This window comes from Oryza brachyantha, chromosome 2 (assembly GCF_000231095.2).
Source record: "Oryza brachyantha chromosome 2, ObraRS2, whole genome shotgun sequence".
In the NCBI taxonomy this organism is placed as follows: Eukaryota; Viridiplantae; Streptophyta; class Magnoliopsida; order Poales; family Poaceae; genus Oryza; species Oryza brachyantha.
In genome coordinates this window covers 5,262,178-5,282,548 of record NC_023164.2, presented here as the reverse complement: position 1 = coordinate 5,282,548, position 20,371 = coordinate 5,262,178, and the positions used below count along the sequence as shown (strand labels likewise).

Here is a 20,371-nt window from a genome sequence, read left to right as displayed (position 1 = left end):
TTCAAGAATTATGGTGCTATATCTCAAGTTTTTTGTAGTTAATATTAAATAAATGTTACGCTAATCCACTGCTTCATTTTACGTACCAGGAGAATCTTTTTTGAACCCCAAATAAATAATAAAAACAACCTTATCTAAATATCTCCAATAATGCTCAACATATGCAACAAAAATTATTTTTAGGAAATTAATATATGAATCGATCTCCAACCGTACCCAATACCCACTCTCAATTTTACCTTACTTCAAATAATGATCCAAAAATATCAGATTTTAAATCCATTTTGGTGTTCTTGATCACTCCATTCGATAAAAAATAGGAGCACCGTTGAAGTTGGGAAATAATTATTTTGAGACAGCTCCCAATATAACAATTTTGAGACTTGATTTTTTTTTATGCTTCCTCCACCACAAAATCAAATACAAGTGCGAGAGTGGTTTGGTTTGAACCAGTGGTATTATGGTGGTCTTGGTCAAGCCAAGTTGAATCGATCCATTGCCCGCCTTGACCGCTTCCGTTTCAATCGAATCCCTTCAGCTTCAATTCGCTGCTACATACTGTACCTGAACCCTCTTCTTCTTCCTCGATCCACCCCCTCCCATGGACCGCTTCAATCCCTCCTCCTCATCGCCATTGTTCGCCCTCGTCAGCAAGCAACTGTCTCTCTCTCCCCTCGCCTGCTATATAGCCAGCCACAACCATACGATAATAATGATATCATACGCCATTCATCTCATCACTCGTCACTCCACAAGAAAGCTATAGCGCGCCATTGATTTGGACGGAGGTGGTTGGAGCCGGAGCTTGGGTGTGCAGGTAGCTAGCTGCGTGTACTGTGAGGGGATGGAGAGTCTCGTGCGGTCGCTGGCCGGCGGGGGCGTCGTGCTCCCGCCGCCGGCGAGACAGATGCGGAGGAGGAGGTGGTGCACGGTGGCGAGCCTGAGGGGGAGCTTCGGCGTCGGTGCGGCTACTGCTACGTGTACGGCGGCGGACCGGCGGCGGCAGCTGGTGGACGAGCTCAGGCTCGTGGACGACGAAGGCGGCGCCGTGGCGACCAGCGGGCGGTCGGCGACGGCGCAGCAGCAGATGATCGACGTTGGGTGCGAGGTGGAGAAGCTCCGGGCCGTCGCGGACGCGGCGGCGGACCGGGCGGACATGCACGACATCATCGGGAGGCAGCGGGACAACTGGAACCACCTGCTGCTCCACTCCAACAACTCCCTCCTGCTCGCGGCGTCTGTCATGGCGGCGCTCGCGCCCGCCGCGCCGGGGGTGGTGGCGCTCAAGGCCTCCGCGGGGGTGCTCCTCGCCACCGCCGCGGTCACCATGGCCGCCGTCAACAAGATCCAGCCGTCGCAGCTCGCCGAGGAGCAGCGCAACGCCACCAGGCTGTGGAGGCAGCTGGAGCGCGACGTCCGCGCCGCGCTCGAGCTCGCGCCGCCGACCAAGGCCGAGGTCCAGGACGCCATGGACAGGATGCTCGCGCTCGACGCCGCCTACCCGCTGCCCCTCCTCCCCGTCATGCTCGACAAGTTCCCCAAGGCCGTCGAGCCCACCCGGTGGTGGCCGATCAAGAAGCAGCAACGCGCCCCGATCAACAACACGTCGCCGTCGTCGTCGTCGTCGTCAAAGGCAGCTAATGGCGCCGGCCGGAGAGCCGCCACGGCCGGCAACGGCTGGACCCAAGAACTGGAGGAAGAGATGCGCGGCATCCTCCGGGTGATCAAGGCCAAGGACGAGAACGAGTACGTGTCGGTCGGCAAGATGGTGCTCGCCCTCAACAAGCACCTCGCCGTGGCCGGCCCGGCGCTGGCCGGCACGGCCGCGCTCGCAGCCGCGTTCATCGGCGCCGGCGAGGCCGGCGCGTGGGCGTCCGGCGCGGCCGTCCTCGGCGGCGTGCTGGCGGCGGCGGTGAACACCGTGGAGCACGGGTGGCAGGTGGGCATGCTGTTCGAGCTGTGCCGCAACGTGGCTGGCGTCTACCGGAAGATCCGGGAGGACATCGAGGCGAACCTCGAGGAGGGCGACGTCGAGCGGCGGGAGAACGGCGAGGTGTTCGAGACGAAGGTGGCGCTGCAGCTCGGCCGGAGCCCGTCGGAGCTGAAGCAGTTCAGGGTGATGGCGTCGCCGGCCGTCAAGGACGGCGATATCAAGGACTTTGCCGGGAAGTTGGTCTAGACGTTGACTCTAGTCAATTAATTACTCCTAATTAGCTTTACAGTAGTATAGTGTTGATCTGTGCAGATTAGCATCCTTAATTGTTCTGTACATGTAATTAGCAACTAAAAATCACCAAGGTTTATGTATAGGCATATATAACAGTTTCTTTGGTTTTTTTGACCTCTTAAACAAATTTAAATTCTCCTTTCATCTTATGTATTATCATTTCTTTCGATTAGATCAAAGATATGCACATCGTATGGCATGAATGTGTTCTCACAATATACACTATGCTAAATCCTTGATCTTAGTAAATTCAGGGACCGTTTCTGCGTAATATAGTTGATACTGTGACATGGCAATAGTTTATCAGCTATTGAAAATATGACAAAACTAATGTGGCATGCATGGGTTCATCCAAATTAATTAGATTTCAAACATGAAACCGAATGAAGCACACAACTTGGTCTGATTACGTACGCAGAAATCCAAATGTGGCCTTCTCTGACCTCTCCTATGATCTCATGGACCGAATTTGGATATTAATTTCGACTCACCTCCGTTGGTTAGGTCTTGTTGAGTATTCAACTTAGCCACTTAGGTGGGGTTTGTTTCTAAGACTAAACTTTAGTCCTTGTTATATTCGATGAATTTAGAGTATTAAATGTAAACTAGTTATAAAACTAACTATTAAGTGACAGCTAATTCGCGTGACAAATTTTAAATTAATTCATAATTAGCGTATTTTTACCGTAGCATCACTTAGGCTAATTATGGATTAATTAGGCTTAATCGGTTCATCTCACGAATTAGTCCAAGATTATAAATAGGTTTTATTAATAGTATATGTTTAATATTTATAATACATGTCCAAACATCCGATGTGACAGGGACTAAAAAGCTTTAGTCCCATCTAAACACCCCTTTAGCATGGGAGCAAATACTTACCACTTGTGTTTGCGAGAGATGTTTACGACATTGTAATTATAAGTGTACTATGGACATCTGTATCATGATAACTACTCCAAATATATCCAAAAGCATCCCGTTTCGAAGAAAATCAACTAAGGCTGTGTTCGGGTGCCTCCATTTCTTATCCAGACCCCTCAGTTCCTCGCGCGCACGCTTTCCAAACTGTTAAACGGTATATTTTTGCGAAAATTTTCAATAGGATAGTTATTTTTAAAAATCATACTAATCTATTATACATTTTTTATAATTAATAATTAATTAATCGTGTACTAATCTATTACTATATTTTACGCGCCGGATAACTAGTCTCTTTTTCCCAACGCCAAACACAGCCTAAGTATAATGCTTACTCCAAATATAATCACAAAAACATATATATATATATATATATATATATATATATATATATATATATATATATGTGTGTGTCCAATTTTGGAGAAAATTGACTGAGTGCAATATGACATTAATGTATATTATCCCTTTTTTAACGGGGAAATTACTAATACTACATCCGTTTTTGATGGTAAAACGTTCTAACATGGTGTACATTTATATAAATGTTAATAAATGTAGGTATATATAAAAATAATATATATTAATAGGTAACTTTCTAGTATTGTCTAAATTTATATGTATGTTAATGAATGTAAATATATATATATATATATATATATATTAATAGATGAAACTAATAATAGCCAAAATATTTTACAATATACTAAAACAGAGGGAGTGAGGGAGCATTAATTTGACACTAGGACGAAAAAAATCTTGAAAGATCTTCAGTCGTCGTGGCATGTATAAAATGCCCAAGATATCTCGTTCCGGATATCCTCCACTTCTTGCTTGGTGTAATCGCTCCTGATCCCGAACAAGGCGCGGGTCTCCTCCACCGTCTTGCCCCGCATGCGCCGGGCCACCTCGCGCGCCGCCAGGTCGACCAGCTTCGCGACGCGGAGGAACGTGGCGGCGCGGAGGAGGTCCACCAGCGTGTCGACCCCGGCGCCGGCCATCAGTTCGTCGTCGAACACCTGCAGCGGGTCGTCGAACCCGTACCCGGCCGGCGCGTTGAAGGCGTCGCCCCCGCCGTAGTGGCGGTCGCAGTAGTCGGCGACGCGCGCGAGGACGGGGCGGTCGACGTCGGGGACGTTGATCAGGACGTCGCCGGGGAGCACGCCGGCGCCGGCGCGGCGGGCCGCCTCGTCGAGCCTCGCCTTCGCCGTGGCCGACGCCGCCGCCATGGTCCCCGCCGGCGCCCGCACCCGCGCGCCGTCGTAGCCGCGGAGCGTCACCGTCCTGATGACGCCGCCGCCGCCGCCGCTAGCCTCCGTCGCCGACATCGCGATCGATCTGTGTCGCCGAGACGGTCGAGTTGGTCGATCAGATTCTTGGGAGGCCTTGTCTTCTCTCCTCTTCTCTTCTGTGCGACGTCGCGGCGGACGTCGAAATATATATGGGAAGGATTCGGAATGTGAGTAGGATTCGGAATTTCGGATTAGTTTGAGTACGATTCGGAATTTCGGATTAGTTTGAGTACGATTCGGAATTTCGGATTAGTCTGAGTAGGATTCGGAATTTCGGATTAGTTTGAGTAGGATTCGGTGACCGGCCAAAGAGGCTTTTTGGGCTCCAGATGGGCCTTCTTTCACTGAAGTTAGTGGGCCTGTGCACCCGATGCATCTCATAGTCTATACCAGAATTGTTGCGGCGGTGGATCTCCCACCTACCATCTCGCCAACTCGTCAAATTCAAATAAATGGGATCACTCTTTATTCTATTATAAGTGGGTTATTTTTTTTAAAAAAAATGTCAAACAACATATAAAATGGAAAATATTTTGTGAATAAAAATTTTATATGCATGTTCGTATCGATCTAAAATCTAAAGTTAAAAAATAAACTACGATGAAAAAACTTTAAAATCGACTCCAAATTTAAAGTTAAAAATAACTTTCACCTCCATCTTTTTCCTTATGCATATGCTTATAAGTCAAACTTTAAATTTTCAGCCCTAATTTGCAACCGAAGTTAATTTTTTTAGTCTTGGCTTTTAAATCGCTAAGAATACGCATATAAAATTTTTATTTAGTTTTTTTTTTTGCAAATATTCTATGAAACAACCAGACAATCGCCCCAACAAAACGGCACTACCAAATCTTGGAGTTCCATCACCAAAATACAAATGTACATGGAGCAAGAAGTGTGACAATGGTAGTAACAATCAGCAGCCTCTCACATCTTCTAAAATCATGAGCCCACGGTCAAGTAAATAACTTGGCTTTGTAGAGAGAGTGAAGCTGCTGATATAACATCACCAAGACTAAAGTTATGATGGAAAAGAACATACAACAGAAACCATTAAAGCCGTATCATCAGGTTGTTTTTTTTCGACATAAGAAGGTAGAGGCAACTCTACCTTGTAGCCATTTCATTGATTGAAATGAGTGTTACAGGGAGGAGAGGGGGAGGGGGAGTAGAGGTGAATTTACAGTTGCGGGGGCTGTACAAAATGGAAAGAAAGAAGAAAGAAATAGAGAAACAAGACACTTAAGCTTAAAACATGAAGATTTAGAGAAACTTATAAGAACTGTTGAGCCCGCTGAATGATCTTTTGCTTTGGTTGTATTGTTGGCTCGGTGGCTCCAAAGGTTAAGACTGTCATTTGAAGCGTTGGCATACAGATTATCTGTGCTGAGCACGCCATCATATCATCCTACTTTGGCCCCAAAATCGTGTTGGCAATGGCCATGACCATCCTGCAAAAGATTACGCTGTTTAATGTTTCCATGAAGCACACGATTCCGGCCTTCCAGGTATGAGTTAGAGACACATTATAAATAGGGCCCAATTTCAGAATCTGGTCAAGCAAAAATCCCAAGTCCTCATTCAACAACGCTGGAAAAACGTTATATGTTGACTAATTTGACAAAGATGCCTGCCAACAATCAATCACTTAATTTAATAATTGAGTATTTATGCTTAGAACAAGATATATATCAGCCTCAGAGTGTTCGAAATTTCCAATGTAATCCATATGGTACCTGGTCTGCAGATGCCAAAACCAAAACCTCAAGGAACCAACACCACAGAAATTGGAGCTTTTTGGATATATGCAGGTCACATTTTAATGGACATATCCTTTCTTGACAATGCATCGTCTATTCATCTTGCATGGAAAATACGACAACAAACGTGTCACTGAAGGGCACAATAAAATAAAATGGTTTCATCAGAATAATGGCACCCAAAACTATACAATGAATAGGGATTTAGGTTCACAAGTTCAGCTCACAAGAACGTTCTTTCCTTCAGCATAGGCAACCTGCAGCAAAACAGACAGCAATGTGCACATCTAATGACTACCAAGTACCAACAGCTCACCCTTGTGCTATTATTTTCCTTCGCTTTGATAAACAATGTGTAATAATTTACAGGTTTATGGGCTTATGGCTATGAATACAAACCCCAATCCCCACCAGACTACAGTCAATTCTGACTTATGCTAACCTTCATTTAAAAATTTGGTGAAAGTACAGCATGGAAAAAAAATAAAAAATGAAGTACATGGTACCTCATAAACGGTGAAAACAACTTCGACAGGGCCATTTTGGTAGACATCTGCCATGATGTCATGTGGACCGGAGCTTACTCTGTATAAGTTGACACTGCAATGCATTTTTTCCAGCTGCAATTCTACGCTGGTGTAGGATAAGCAGGTTTGCATCCTGGATAACACTGCAAACAATGAAACAATTCAGCACTTTCTAAGTATATCGAGGTGAAAATTTATTGTAGGAGCCCAGGTAAACTATTCACAAAAATAGGATTGCTGCTGCATCATGCAGAAATGTTCATGTGATAGCATGTAGAAAAAGGACAATACCTCATCCGTAACACACCGTTTTGAACAAAGTGGCGCCATGCCATGATAGCATAACAGCAACCAAAATGTTCTATAAGGAATAAAAACAATGGCCTAGTTATGTAAGAACAGGACCAACAAGACCTGTTAGAATTTAGAAGCCTTCACCATGAGAACAGGCTTGCCATTCATACTCATTGACCATGCTGAAATGAATAAAGAAATGATCCTGGTCTCCTGGAGACTCTCCACAGCACCAAACGCCGAACACGAGCCATAGTGACCTTGCCATGGTCAAACTTTAGTATCTTGCATCATAAACCCTCATGGAATTGAAATTTTAAGGTGCTGTGCATAGTTTACCTGATCTGCTAAAAAAAGTCAGCATTTCCCATGGTTTGGTGGAAAAAGTTACCATTAAGCAATTAGAACCGGTACAGGTCAAACATTGAGTTACTGATTGAACTTACCAAGTATGGTCCCAATTGTGCTACAGTGTGACCATGCAGACCTGGCATTAAACTCCCTTGGAAGCATCAGCGATCTTACATAAGTTTTGGTAGGAATATTGTTTAGCACACAATGAGGTGTTAGCTTCACTTCAAGGATATGTTTAAATTGCGCAATTTTTACAAGATGAATATTTATTATTATTTTTGAACAAAATAGGGGGATTATTTTGAGGCCGCTAAATAAAAGCTAGATAAATGTTTAGATGTATGCAATACTAACAACAACAGGAGGGTGCTGTTATTTACAGTATAGTTTGCAAAGTTTGAACTCTATGCAGACATCTAGCCAGCATTGGGATGCATGTTGATTGTCTTAATGATGTCGTCCTGTGACAACAAAATACCATTCAATGATATATTATGGGTAAATAAGAAAATAGATAAGGGCAACATCAAAAGGAAAAGGCATAACCTGGATAATTCTTGAACTGTCACCTTCCTCGATCATGAGCTGGATATTTGGGATTGGTTTTGCAGCGTTTGCTGCCTGTGCATGTACATATAAATGTGATTCAGGTCACAACATATTTCAAGGTAAGTTCCTCTTCCTCTGTTTCCTTTTGTTGTAGAGGAACAGGAGGCATGTGTGTTTCTACTTCCTATTCTTTTATGTTTGCAAGTGAAACGGAAATTCATTACAAAAATCACTGGAAAAGGGGAAATTTATTAATCAGGAGACAGATTCTCACACATAAGATGTGATGTGAGGGTACAGCAATTATATAACACCGGAAGTCTGAAGATGCTTCTTCCTAGCTTCCAATAATCCTGTTCTCTGAACGAGAATTTCCCTATTTCCGGCCTTGAGCAACTTTGTCTCCCTGATTAAGTGCTAACTCAGATCTATCTTTCTCCTGGAGACACTCCACAGCACCAAACACCCAAAATGAGCATCTCATGTTTACATTTTTACAGCTAGCAAAACAGTTAATCATGAGAAACAAACTGAGGCTTGGTGCTCGCTGAAAAATAAATACTTATCATCATGCCACTTAAGGTCTGTTGCTACACATGGACAAGGTCAGTTGGAACCAAACTTGGGTTCTCCTGTTGCAAACCATAGATCTTGTCAGTCATTCCTTCTTTCCGATAAGCCTCCACCAAGACGGAGTATGTTGTAGCATCTGGGACACATTGTATTTGCTTCATGTGCCTGAAGACCCTCTCCATCTCCATCAAATCATCTGCTTTTGCGCATGCCGCAAGAACAGCATTATGGAAAGATGTGTCCATTGGCACATCAAGCCTCTCAGCCAGCTTAACCATGCCGACCACCTTATGAAAAAGACCAGCGTTGCTAAACCCGTTTATGAGACAACAGAAGGTCTTGGTATCTGGCTTCATTCCCTCTGCACGCATCTGGTTAAATGTGTGCTCCATGTTTTTTGCATCGGCTGACTCAGCGAATGCCTCGATCACGTTGTTGAATGTCGCGGTTGTCCATGGAAACGCTAGCTTGCGCATGTACTCCATCACTGCAGACATCTTGTCATACATCCGCTTCTTCCCATATGCACCAATGAGAATGTTGAGTGTCCGAGTCTCCGGCTCGATCCCATAGCCTCGGAATTTCTCATACCACTTCTCCATCAATTCAACCTGACCCCTGTTACCAAACAGGCTCAAGATAATGTTCATAGTCCAGACATCCGGCTTGCTAGTTCTGCTTTCGAGCATCGCGGAGAGTACTTTCTCCATGTCATCCAACCTCCCGGCCCTGCCATACCCACTAAGAACAATGTTCTGCGTGACGGTGTTGGGCGCGATGCCGCGGTCGGCCATCTCTCTATACAAAGCATCAACCATGTCAAATCGCGAGTCGTCGACGCAGGCCTTGATGATGGTGCTGTAGGTATAGACATCAGGCTGGCAGAGCGGGGAGGCCTTCATGTCGTCGAGAAGGCGGAAGGCGTCGTCGAGGAGGCCGTTCCTGCAGTAGGCGGCGATCAGGGCCGTGTAGAGCTCCGGCGTGGGGTTGCATCCTTGGCTCAGCATTTCTTCGAAGAGGCTGCGTGCGCGGGATGGCTGGCCCGACCTGCCCAGCAGCAGCAGGAGCTTCATGAAGGTGCCCTCCTTGGGATGGTAGAAAGGCTGCTCCTTGAGCATCTCGAACACCTGAAGAGCTTCTTGCCAATTCTTGGCGGCGATGCGGTCGGCGAGGGCCTCGGTGACGGTGCAGGCCCACGCCTTGGCGTCCGCGCGGGCGTCCAGCCGCTTCTTGACGTTCTTGATGGGTGTCCTCCGGCGCCGGCTGGGTTCGCCGTCGGGCGTCGTGGCGGGGAACTCGCCTGCCTTCCAGTGTTTGCGCCCGCCTCTGCTGCCGCTGCTATCCCGCTCTTCCTCCGGTGCGGGCTTGCTGGTGCGGCGGCGGGGCGCGTCGGGGGAGGAGGTGGGGAAGGGGAACTCGCCGGCCTTCCAGTGGCGGCGGCGGGTGTCCGTGGTGTCGGAGGCGGTGACGGCGAGGCGAGGGCGGAAGGTGGCGGCGGCGGCGGCGAGCGCCATGGATGGGGGTGGCTGGAGTCGGCGTCAGCGATGAGGATGCGCGGCGGAGGGAGGCGAGAGTTAGAGAAGATAATGTACGCGTTGTTGGGCTTGGGCCGGATGTGCAGGAAGAGCAGTTTAGGCCCAGTTCATCTGCATCTAGCGGGAATTTAACTTTTTCCTATTAGTAATCAAAACAGATTTGTGACTCGCTGTCTATGATATAATTAGTGGCAAAAATTTAAATACCCCGCATCCAGTGGCCCAAATCATATAATTAGTATCTCGTCTTTTTTTTCAAGCGCAGCACTATGTCTGTGCGTTGTAACTGGTTTAACCCAATTCTAACTCTAAATAATTTAGAGTAGAGATGTGCACACGGTCGTCTCTAGAGGTAGAGGTAGAGAGTGGATTGAGAAGATAGATCATACTGTTATTACACATGACATGCCACATGACTTACGGTGAGAGGAGTGGATAGAAGAATGGATAAATGTGTTTTTTTATAGTTTAGAATCTCTATAAATTATTAGTTCCTTTAAAAGCAAAATTAAAGCATTTTCCTTTAGACATCGGAAAAAACATTCACTAATAAGTCCCTCGTTCAGAGACCCGAGGGTGATTGTTTGGCTCATTGATGAAAAAATCAAACGATATATTTACAAATAAAAAATATTTTATGAATAAAAAATTTATATACGTGTTCTTAGCGATCTAAAATCCAAGACTAAAAAATAAATTATGATTAAAAAACCCCAAAATCTAGTTTAAATTTAAGGTTAAAATTTTATATTTTTGCTTATAAGTATATGTAAAAACTAAAAGCTAAGATTGCCAGTAGGATCCATGTTCCACATTATTAGTGGACATGGATGACATGATTGATTACAAAAGGATGACAAAATTGCAGCAAAAATGGATTGTGATACCAGTATAATGTGGGAAATTCATGCAACCTGATGTATGCTTTTTTTTTCCCAAATGTGCATTAGCTGGTGTAGCTGAATTAGATTGTTGTATACCATTGTAATGCCTTTTTTCATGTAGACAAATCTCAAACCTCAAACAATAATCATCACACATCCAAAATGGGAAGATAGATCAATTAATTATTAACAAAGATCATAATCGATATAGTAGTGCGCCATAAGCAAGCTCTTCCTTTGCACAGTTCCTTTTGTCCCCTTTCATGATGGTAGGGTAGCTGAAGATAGTTATTTGCTAGTAGAAACATAATTGAATGCTACATGAGTCATTCACCATGCAGTGGGTTGCCTACTACACGTGTACTGCCACGTAGATAAGGCCTATCTGTCGAGGTATCAATGGACAGGAGGCACACCTAAAAAACATTGAACTAGAGAGATGGTAGGCAATTTGGTCCTTAAGTTTTCATCAAGGTATCAATTTATCTCACGTCCCATATGGTTCAAATTAATCTTTCAATTTTTTTATATTACACAAAAAAAAACGAAGGTGTACACATCCATTAGTACGTCTAACACACGCTTAAAGAGACACCTGATTATTAGTAAACTAATATCGCTCTTATCTTTTCGTGTCTGCTTATGTATATAAATTAAATCTTAAAATTTCAACTTTAAATTTAAAGTTTATTTTTCAGTCTTGATTTTTAGATCGCTAATAACATATATAAAAGCTTTATATACAAATTATTTTTCGCTTGCAAATATGTCGTTTAGTTTTTTTCCTTAAAAAACCAAACGACCGTCCCTGTATCTGTGAAACTCTGGAAGAACAACAAAATGACCCTACCAAATATCCGGAGGTCGATCACCAGACAGAAAAAACGTGCATGGAGACAGAAATATGATAATGACGGTAGCAACAACCAACAAACAAACTACAGAGCCTCCTATAAAACTTTTGAAACCATGTGAATGAGGCCACTACTACTAACGCAACGTTTAGTTGCCAAAGTATTTTGGCAAATACATCACATCGAACGTTTGACTGGATGTCGAAAGAAGTTTTTGGACACTAAAAAAACAAATTTTAGATTTCGCCTGTAAACCACGAGACGAATCTTTTAAGTCTAATTAATCCGTCATTAGCACATGTTAGTTACTATAGCACTTATGGTTAATCATGTCCTAATTAGGCTCAAAAGATTCAATCATCATAACTGTATAATTAGTTTTAATGTTCATGTATATTTAATGCTTTATTTAGGTGTCCAAAGATTTAATATGATGTTTTTGAAAAAAGTTTTTGAGAACTAAACAGGACCTAATATGAAGCCAAAAATCAAGAACTGCTGATGTAACATCACTAAGACTAAAGTTATGAGCGAAAGGAACTGACAACAGAAACAATTAAAGGCATATTATCAGGTGGTTACAAGAGCTGTGTCATTTGAAGGCTTGCAACAGATTATATTTATGCACAATTACCACACCATCATAACAATCTTTGGGCCCAAACCATGAGGGTAACAGTTCTAAATCAAGCCTTCTAAAGCTCTGGAAAACTCTCTGCACTTTATAAATCAAACCTCCTGCAATATAATACTGTTCAATGTTTGCATGAAGCACAAGGTTCCAGTCCAGGAATGTTTGCAGAATCTGATTGAGCACAATTCTGTATCCGCATTCAACATCTCTGGAAGAACAAAAACATCATATGCTGTCAAATTTAACAAAGATGCCCACATGCCACTTAATTTGTTTTTTGCAAAAAAATCCACCAACAACCAATTCAATAATTGAGTATATATTCTTACAAAAGGACATATCAGCCTGACAGTGTTCGAAACTTCCAATCCAATCCAAGTGGTTACCTGTCTGCAGATGCCAAATCCAAACACTCCACTAACCAACATCACAGAAATTGCATATATCCAGGTCACATTTTAATGCATAACATTTTAACCAACATCACAGAATAAGGCAACAACGTGCCTCTGAAGCAAACAATAAAATAAGAAGGCTTCATCTAGAATAATGGCACAAAACTATACAATGAATGAATGGGAATTTTGGTTCCACAAGTCCAGCTCACAAGAACATTCTTTCCTTCAGCACAGGCAACCGGCAGCACAAGAGACAGCAATGTGCACATCTAATGATTGATTACCAACAGCTGACCCTTCTGCTATTATTTTCCTTTGCTTTGATAAACAATGTGTAACAGTTTACAGGTTTATGGCTACAAATCAATGGAATACAATCTCCCACCCTCATCAGACCTGACCAACCTAGCATTTCCTATCTACATGACAGATTGACAGTATAAAAATTATCTCATTTTACCACCAAAAAAAATCATAACTCGATAATCTGACCAACGGGTTAGCCTATACTCACACCATGTCAGCCCTAAGCAGCACCCACCACACCACCCTTATTTACCTGTATGCTACACTTCAAGCCTAACTCTCGTCTTGATTGGCTTTAGTTTTACTCCCATGCTCTCAGGCGACAGGAGTTCAGCCGATATACAGAATGGGCTGAGGGGGCTTCGCGGGCTACAGTCCAACTGGCTCGGTCTGTACAGGCCATAACCCATGAAGAAGTACTCCATCGGTATAAGCATAGCGTGCGGTTGCTCCTCCGTTACGAGCGACCCACATGCTTGGACCTGGAACAGATGACAAAGTAGGTGATTATCAAATCAAACTTCTAAATTTTATTAAAAAACTTGAGGTAATTACGTTAGTGAATTTTACCTCAACTAGAGCACAGTATCTCCTGTCGAGCTTTGATGTCATGTGAACAGCCTCTGTGTGGAACTGAGAGTACTCACCAACAAAAATCAGGGTCCTACACTGAAGCTGCTTCAGGTCTTCTGTCAAATCATATCTCCTGTAAATCATTGCCAGCTTTGTTACTAAACTCAGTGCTGCAGAAGTTGCGGTTATTGAAATGAGAAATGCAGAATGTGTACATACTCATTCATTGTCTGTACGAACCGCCACACGTTCATGCTCTGCCGTTGATCTAGCAACTAGAGAATGTATATAAAGAGAGTTAACATTTAGATCTAAAGAACAGCCGAGTAAATAATCAAGAAAGGAAAGAAAAAAAAAGGTGGTACTTACACTTCTACAAGCCTGCACTATGTCAGATTCAGGTAAATCAGAGCACCCCCGCACTTCCTAAGAGTTAAGAGGATACAATAAGAAAAGGCACAAGTGTAGCAAAGGAAATGTCATGGAAACTGGAATAAACGAAACGAATTTTAGATACCTTGCTGAAGTACCGCTGCAGTAAGCCCTCCACCACCACCCCACACATCCCATAGTAATATAACAAATTGGATGCCACCTAAAAAGAATTTATAAGTACAACCCTATTTTGAAATTAACTTGGTAGATTATTTACCAATTAGCTACCTTATTATAGAACCACTCAGTCCAAGTGGGAGCTTTACATAGGGGAGAAACAAGAATAAGACCTAGTACACGATCCCTATACTTCGCCTGCAACAAAGAACCCATAATTCAATAATAAGTTTTGATTAAAAAGCAGTAGATAAAATACTGGTAAGAAGAAACACTTACTGCGAAGAGAGTAAGAATGTAAGCACCCGCAGTGACACCTAAGCACATAACAGAACCTAACCTGGAAAGAGAAAATTTGATCAGAGAACAAAAAAATTACACATGAAAACTGGGTATGGCTACTTGATAGTTATTAGTTTTCAGTATTACCCAAAGAAATCGAGAACATCTGCAACCTGATCAGCCAAATCATCAACAGATGGTATAGGAGCACTTGGCGAAATTGGAGCTGCCCCCAACTGCATTATTCTCAAATTAGAGCATAAAACGGCAATAATGAGAACATAGAATGTGGATACATAGTTTGTCAAATTTATGAGAAATGCAGATTTTGACGCTAAGAGAATGCATAATAGTGACCTCATGTCCTGGGGGGCTGATATGGTAAATGCAAAAATTGTGAAGCAGCAATGAAGCAACTTCAGGGCAGAAGAGCAATCCTTGGAAGCAGGACATATCTGAACAGTAGAACCAGAGAGGTTAATATATGTTGGATTGCTGGAATAAAAATTTGCAGAGAACACTTCTGCACTTTAAACTATTGTGTGGTACTTACGATTTAAAGCAATATCTGGATAAGTAACAAGAGCAGGCTTGTCATGGTCACCATACACTGCAACAGATACGGGTCCATGATTTGTATGTATATGATGTTCCTGAGGAAACAAGAGGGTGGAAAACAATGAGAACATTTTTAATTATCAAAATAGCATCTAACAGAAAAAAATATTTTTGCACATAAAAGAATCTACAGTGGCAGGGATGCATCTGCTGAAGCTCCATGAATTTATATAACAGAAAGTCCATATTTTGCAGCCACATAAAATGTTCTGTGGATATGAGAAGTTTAAAAGTGTGCCACAAATCAGCTAAGAACAAAGTATTACTCTTAACGCGAAGCATCATCATGAAACTCAATCCTAACTAGAATACAAGATAGATATGCCAAATTAGCCTTGTCTGTCCAAAATAGATAGGCATGGAATCCAGAGGATAGGTATGGAATCCAGAGGACTAGAGAAACCACCAACATGTCTACATCCTGAGCTAGATGAATATTCTAATTAGAATCAAGCTAACCCTTCAAATCGATATAGCTTTCAGTTCGACAACCCTATAAGGTTAAAACACAAACAGTATAAAAGGAGGAAAATCAATGGACGACATTTCAATCTAGACTATACCAAAATCAACTATTATTCGAGATAAGCGAACGCACCATATGGCAGCACTCAAGTGGAAACACTATGACAATGTTTAAGTCCCACAAAGTTTATACAAACGAGTATAACATAACTGTTCCAATCAAAGTAAATATATATCTGCATCTACAGAATGCTTAACAACTAAGCATTCATGCGCTTCCTGTGACCATACTACAACTAAGTTGTCAGCAGCCAGCGTGGTACACCCAGAAACACCCATACAAAGAGAAACGGTCCTTTAAACCTGGTCAAGCAAGAGATTTATCTCCTACTATTTTTTTTTCATCAGGTGAGAAAAGGTGGCAGTCCTCCCCTGACGCTTGAAGGAAAGAATTTCTCCAAAATGACGCAAAGGGGATGACTTGATGATGGAAGGATCTTTGTTTTCTGCATATTATACTAAAAGCTGACAAGATGCTAACAAAAGAAAGGGGGAATATATAACAATTAGTTTCATTATGATGAGTGGAACTAAAGCTATGATTCCACAACCATCTCTTGTAGGACAAAGGCAAGTACTACACAACATAATACGAACCACAAGCGATCCCTTCACCATCACAGAAGCAAAAGGCCAGTGACAAACACAAATTACTACTAGTACACTTTTCTCTAACACAGGAAGAGTGGTTATTCTGTAAAGAGGAATGGTTTTGGAGCCACATCACAAGCATCCTATTAGTAAAAACTAGAGAAAATTCACATGAAAGGGACCTGTAAACTACACTCAAATATTTTTTACCAGCTTACTCAAACACTAGTCCACGGTCAACCAGGGAAGAAGATTCTACAGAGCAGATAATCAGTAGCCATAACATAAAAATACAAACAAACCTAATTTTGCAATTGTAAATTTTCCCGTACACACGGACGAAAAGGAATTCGCCCACTAAATACTAGATTACTAGTAACAGGTGGAAATTTATGGCCAAGAAACCCATCCAAGCAAAGAAAGAACTGAGCAATTAAAGAAACAATCGCTGCAACAAAAGCGGTGGTTAGGACAACGAAGCAAGCAGCACGCAAGGGGCAGTCCATCCAACCCCGACTCCCTCTGCGCCAAAAATTGCAAAACTTAAGCGCATACGCAGGCGACTGACGAGGGCTAAATTAGCTTGATTTTCTACGCGAGACAGGGAAGAACAGCAGCAGGCTGCACTCCTGCAGGTGGAATTTCTTGGCATACGTAGGCTGAAGACGACGCCATGAGACGCCGACGACGACGCGGCGGCGGCGAGAGATTCGCCATCATGCAGCTACTAACACGGCTAAGGTTTGCTTTGAGCAGGTGACGGAGGAATGCAGCATGCAGAATCGCAGATTGGCAGCGAGAAATACGCGGCATAAAACAGCTCCCTTTTTTGGGGGGAAGAAATTTGGACTCCTCCATAGTAGGCGAAACAGGAGGGGGGGGGGGGCAAATCAAAACGCGAGAAGAAATCAAGAACCGACGAACGACTAGGAGCAGCAGCAACAGCAGCAATGCAACAACCACGAAATCCAACGGAATCTCCCGCAGACACGGGCGCAAGCGCCGCCAAAGTTCGCGTCTTTCTCGGCGGCCAAGAACCTCCCCCCAATGCCACAAAAGAAACAGAACGAGCACGGCGAGAGAAACAGCACGGACTTTGCCGCCGAAGGAGATGCGCTCGACGTCGATCGACACGACGGAGCCGCCGGAGTCCCCCATCCACCCCCCTGCCCCGCCGCGCCGCGCCGACGCCTCCTCGACGCCGCACGTGCGCCTCGCCTGCTCCCTCCCTCCCTCCCTCTCTCTTCCTCCTCCTCCTATAAATGTCCTCCCAATCTCTCTCTTTCTCTCTCTCTCTCCACCCACCCCTGCTTCCTCGCCTGTAGTCTTGGCGTCGCTTATAAACGAAGCACCACCAGCTCTCTCTCTCTCGTCTTCGCCGTCGTCGTCGTCGTCTTCTTCCTTTCCTTCGCTTGACGAGGCCTATATTCGCTGCGCCATTCTTGCGATTTCCTATTATTGCATCCCAGTCCCGGCGAGAGATTTGCAAAAATGAAGCCCAAACAGGTGGTGTTGGTAAATTTGACACTCGGAGTTTATGATACGTGAGTCTCAATGACAAATCTACGAAACACTACAATTAAAGATCTATTTTTATAATTATTTTTGTCCTGCTCCCCCGCCCCCGCCCTTCCCTCGGCTCTCTCTTAGAGCTTCTACAATAGATATCTAAAACTAAATTTTAAAAATTAGACTAGAAAATATATCTCTAACGGGTTAACAAATACATTCTTAATGTTTACTCATGACTAAAATTACCTCAGTTGTATCCTAAATTTTGGACAAAAGTATGGGACGCTAATACAAGTTATTCATTTTAGATTTCAGTTGGAGGAGTGTGTAATTTTTATGTCCAATATTTTTAAGATAAAATCCAATATAAATTTTATATAACAAAATATTAGTATTATGTTCGAGATAGTCCTGCTCGCTATTTATAGAAAGAAATATAATCGTCATCCAAGGGTAAATCCGTCACTCTGAGCCCCTCCAAATACGCTTTATACCTGGGTAGCATCACATTTTTATCTATCAAACCATGTGGACCAAAAAGTAATAAAGTGGATTAGTAGGTGATAACTAAGGTAAAGTTTTTATATATCCTATGGTGTACAGAAAGGTAACTAGCAAATTCGATGCAAAATGTAACTTACTTGTCTAGAGACAAAACTTCATCGTAGGTGATATCACTCCTATAACGATTGAATACCTAATGTTCAAATGTTTCTAGAAAAATATAGTAATGTGACTTACAAGTTTGTTACGGTGCAAAGCATGCAACTAGAGATTTGACAGTGCGAATAACGACATGTTTATCTCAGCTCTACGTCTAATCTATGTTGGATTTAGAGAGGGCGTGATTGTTTGGTTTTTTCAAGAAAAAGTCAAACAATATATTGCAAACAAAAAATAGTTTTAAATAAAACTTTTGTATACATGTTATTAGCGATATAAAAGATCAGACTAAAAAATAAACTATAACGAGAGAAAACCAAAAATCAACTCTAAATTTAAGGTTAAAAATTTAAATTTAAACTTATGATAAAAAAACGAAAAGATGAGGGCGAGAGTTTGTAAGTTAAATTAAAGTGATTTATATTCCACCAAATATACAAACAAAATGATCCATCCCTACGTTATAAATGTAGTAGTAATTTTGGAGATCCACAAGGGCCTATGTGGGAAACTGGGAAAGAAAAGAATGCTCCGTTCACCGGCCACCGACGCCCACGCCGGCGGCCACAGCCATCCAATCAATCCCCACCGTTGGGTCCGCCCGATCGGACGGCTCAAGATCATCCACGTCACCCTCCCCCTCCCGCGGGGCGGCCTCTTCCGACGAGGCCCCACGTGTCATCGAGCCGGCGCCTCGCGCGGCGGGCCCCACCAGGTGACCGTTGGCTCCTCCGGCCCACGTGGCGGCCTCCCATTGGCCCTGCTCACGTCGCCGCGTGGCCCCCACGGCCCCGCCGCTCCCCAGGTGTCGGCAGCGACCAGCGGCCGCTGCGACACGTGGGCCGCGCCTGCCGCGGAGGTGGGGCCCGCCTGTCTGTCTCAGGACGCGGGAGGGGGGTGTGTACGCGTGCCAGGCTCCTCGTGGGGGCCCACGTCGCGTGCAGACGTGGATGCGAGGGGGGCAAAGCGGTAATTTACGGTGCGGAGAGGAGAACGGAACCCTGGGAATATTCTCCGGGAACAGTAAAAATTGGGCGGGTTTAGTGTTGGGCTCACGGTAATTAATTACTATTTCCTCTGATTCATATCCTTAGATGCTAATAAATTTAGACATATATAAAAATTATATATATTTATCAACGAATAAATTTAAACAAAGCTTAAAAGTCTTACTACGTGAAACGGTGAAACGGAGACCAGTATCACCGTATGAGTTCATGAAGGTGTCATGTCAAGCGTCGCAAACGAGATCAAATTTTCTGTAAGCTGGTGTTGGTAGAAAGTTGCTTAGGCTGATAAGAAATAAACGAGATATTTATAAATAAAAAATAATATATGAATAAAATTTAAATAAAAAATTTGGTAAAAAATCTTAAAATCAACTTTAATTTTAGATATAAAATTTAAATTTTGAATTATAAATATAAGTAAAAACAAAAAATGGGGTGTTGGCTACATCGAGCAATGCAGGGCATATTAGGGTGTGAGATTAGAGAGAGGATCATGCATTCATGCTTACCGGATGAACAGGTTCCGGAACAGGGATCTCTGTGTTGTTGGTATTACTTCATTTAGGCCATTTCTGTGAATTTCATTCATATTTTTCCACTTTTGCACTTGCGCTTACCGAAATACTAAACTGTGTTTTAAAAATATATATAAGTTCATCATCGTATTTTCTAAAGTGAAATTTTAATTTTCTAGAAGTTAATTTGTATTATTTATACCATTAAATGGGTATCACAAAAGTCAGAAATTTTTTCATCTCCATCTTCGTCCATAAAAAGAATAGTCATATTTGCAAAAAAATAATAATTTATAAATTAAATTAAATTTTTATATGGTGTTCTTAATAATCTAAAAGCAAAGACTAAAAAATAAACTATAATAAAAAAATCGAAATCAATTTAAAAGTTAAGATTAAAAATTTAAATATTGGCTTATAAG

At 42.9% G+C, this 20,371-nt stretch overlaps 4 protein-coding genes across 4 annotated transcripts; 1 reads left to right on the top strand and 3 right to left on the bottom strand.

Moving 5' to 3' along the window:
* Positions 1 to 844: 844 nt before the first annotated feature.
* On the top strand, positions 845 to 2,179 carry LOC121053456 (probable F-box protein At4g22030). Its single transcript, XM_040520385.1, has one exon. The coding sequence runs from the start codon at positions 845 to 847 to the stop codon at positions 2,177 to 2,179; it is 1,335 nt and encodes a 444-aa protein (XP_040376319.1).
* A 1,739-nt stretch (positions 2,180 to 3,918) lies between these two features.
* LOC121053455 (SKP1-like protein 4) lies at positions 3,919 to 4,476 on the bottom strand. The gene has a single exon (XM_040520384.1). It carries the CDS (start codon positions 4,474 to 4,476, stop codon positions 3,919 to 3,921), a length of 558 nt encoding a protein of 185 aa, XP_040376318.1.
* A 3,122-nt stretch (positions 4,477 to 7,598) lies between these two features.
* Positions 7,599 to 10,056, bottom strand: LOC102721986 (pentatricopeptide repeat-containing protein At3g06430, chloroplastic). The gene is made up of 3 exons (XM_040520908.1): positions 8,199 to 10,056; positions 7,922 to 7,996; positions 7,599 to 7,836 (listed from the first exon to the last, which is right to left on the bottom strand). Exon 1 carries the CDS (start codon positions 10,009 to 10,011, stop codon positions 8,515 to 8,517), a length of 1,497 nt encoding a protein of 498 aa, XP_040376842.1. The 5' UTR covers positions 10,012 to 10,056; the 3' UTR covers positions 7,599 to 7,836; positions 7,922 to 7,996; positions 8,199 to 8,514.
* A 3,022-nt stretch (positions 10,057 to 13,078) lies between these two features.
* LOC102721705 (protein NDL1-like) lies at positions 13,079 to 17,664 on the bottom strand. Its single transcript, XM_006647017.3, has 11 exons — positions 17,345 to 17,664; positions 15,069 to 15,168; positions 14,873 to 14,970; positions 14,663 to 14,751; positions 14,513 to 14,573; positions 14,345 to 14,431; positions 14,199 to 14,276; positions 14,051 to 14,107; positions 13,901 to 13,956; positions 13,679 to 13,814; positions 13,079 to 13,590 (listed from the first exon to the last, which is right to left on the bottom strand). Exons 1-11 carry the CDS (start codon positions 17,405 to 17,407, stop codon positions 13,369 to 13,371), a joined length of 1,047 nt encoding a protein of 348 aa, XP_006647080.1. The 5' UTR covers positions 17,408 to 17,664; the 3' UTR covers positions 13,079 to 13,368.
* Positions 17,665 to 20,371: the final 2,707 nt, after the last annotated feature.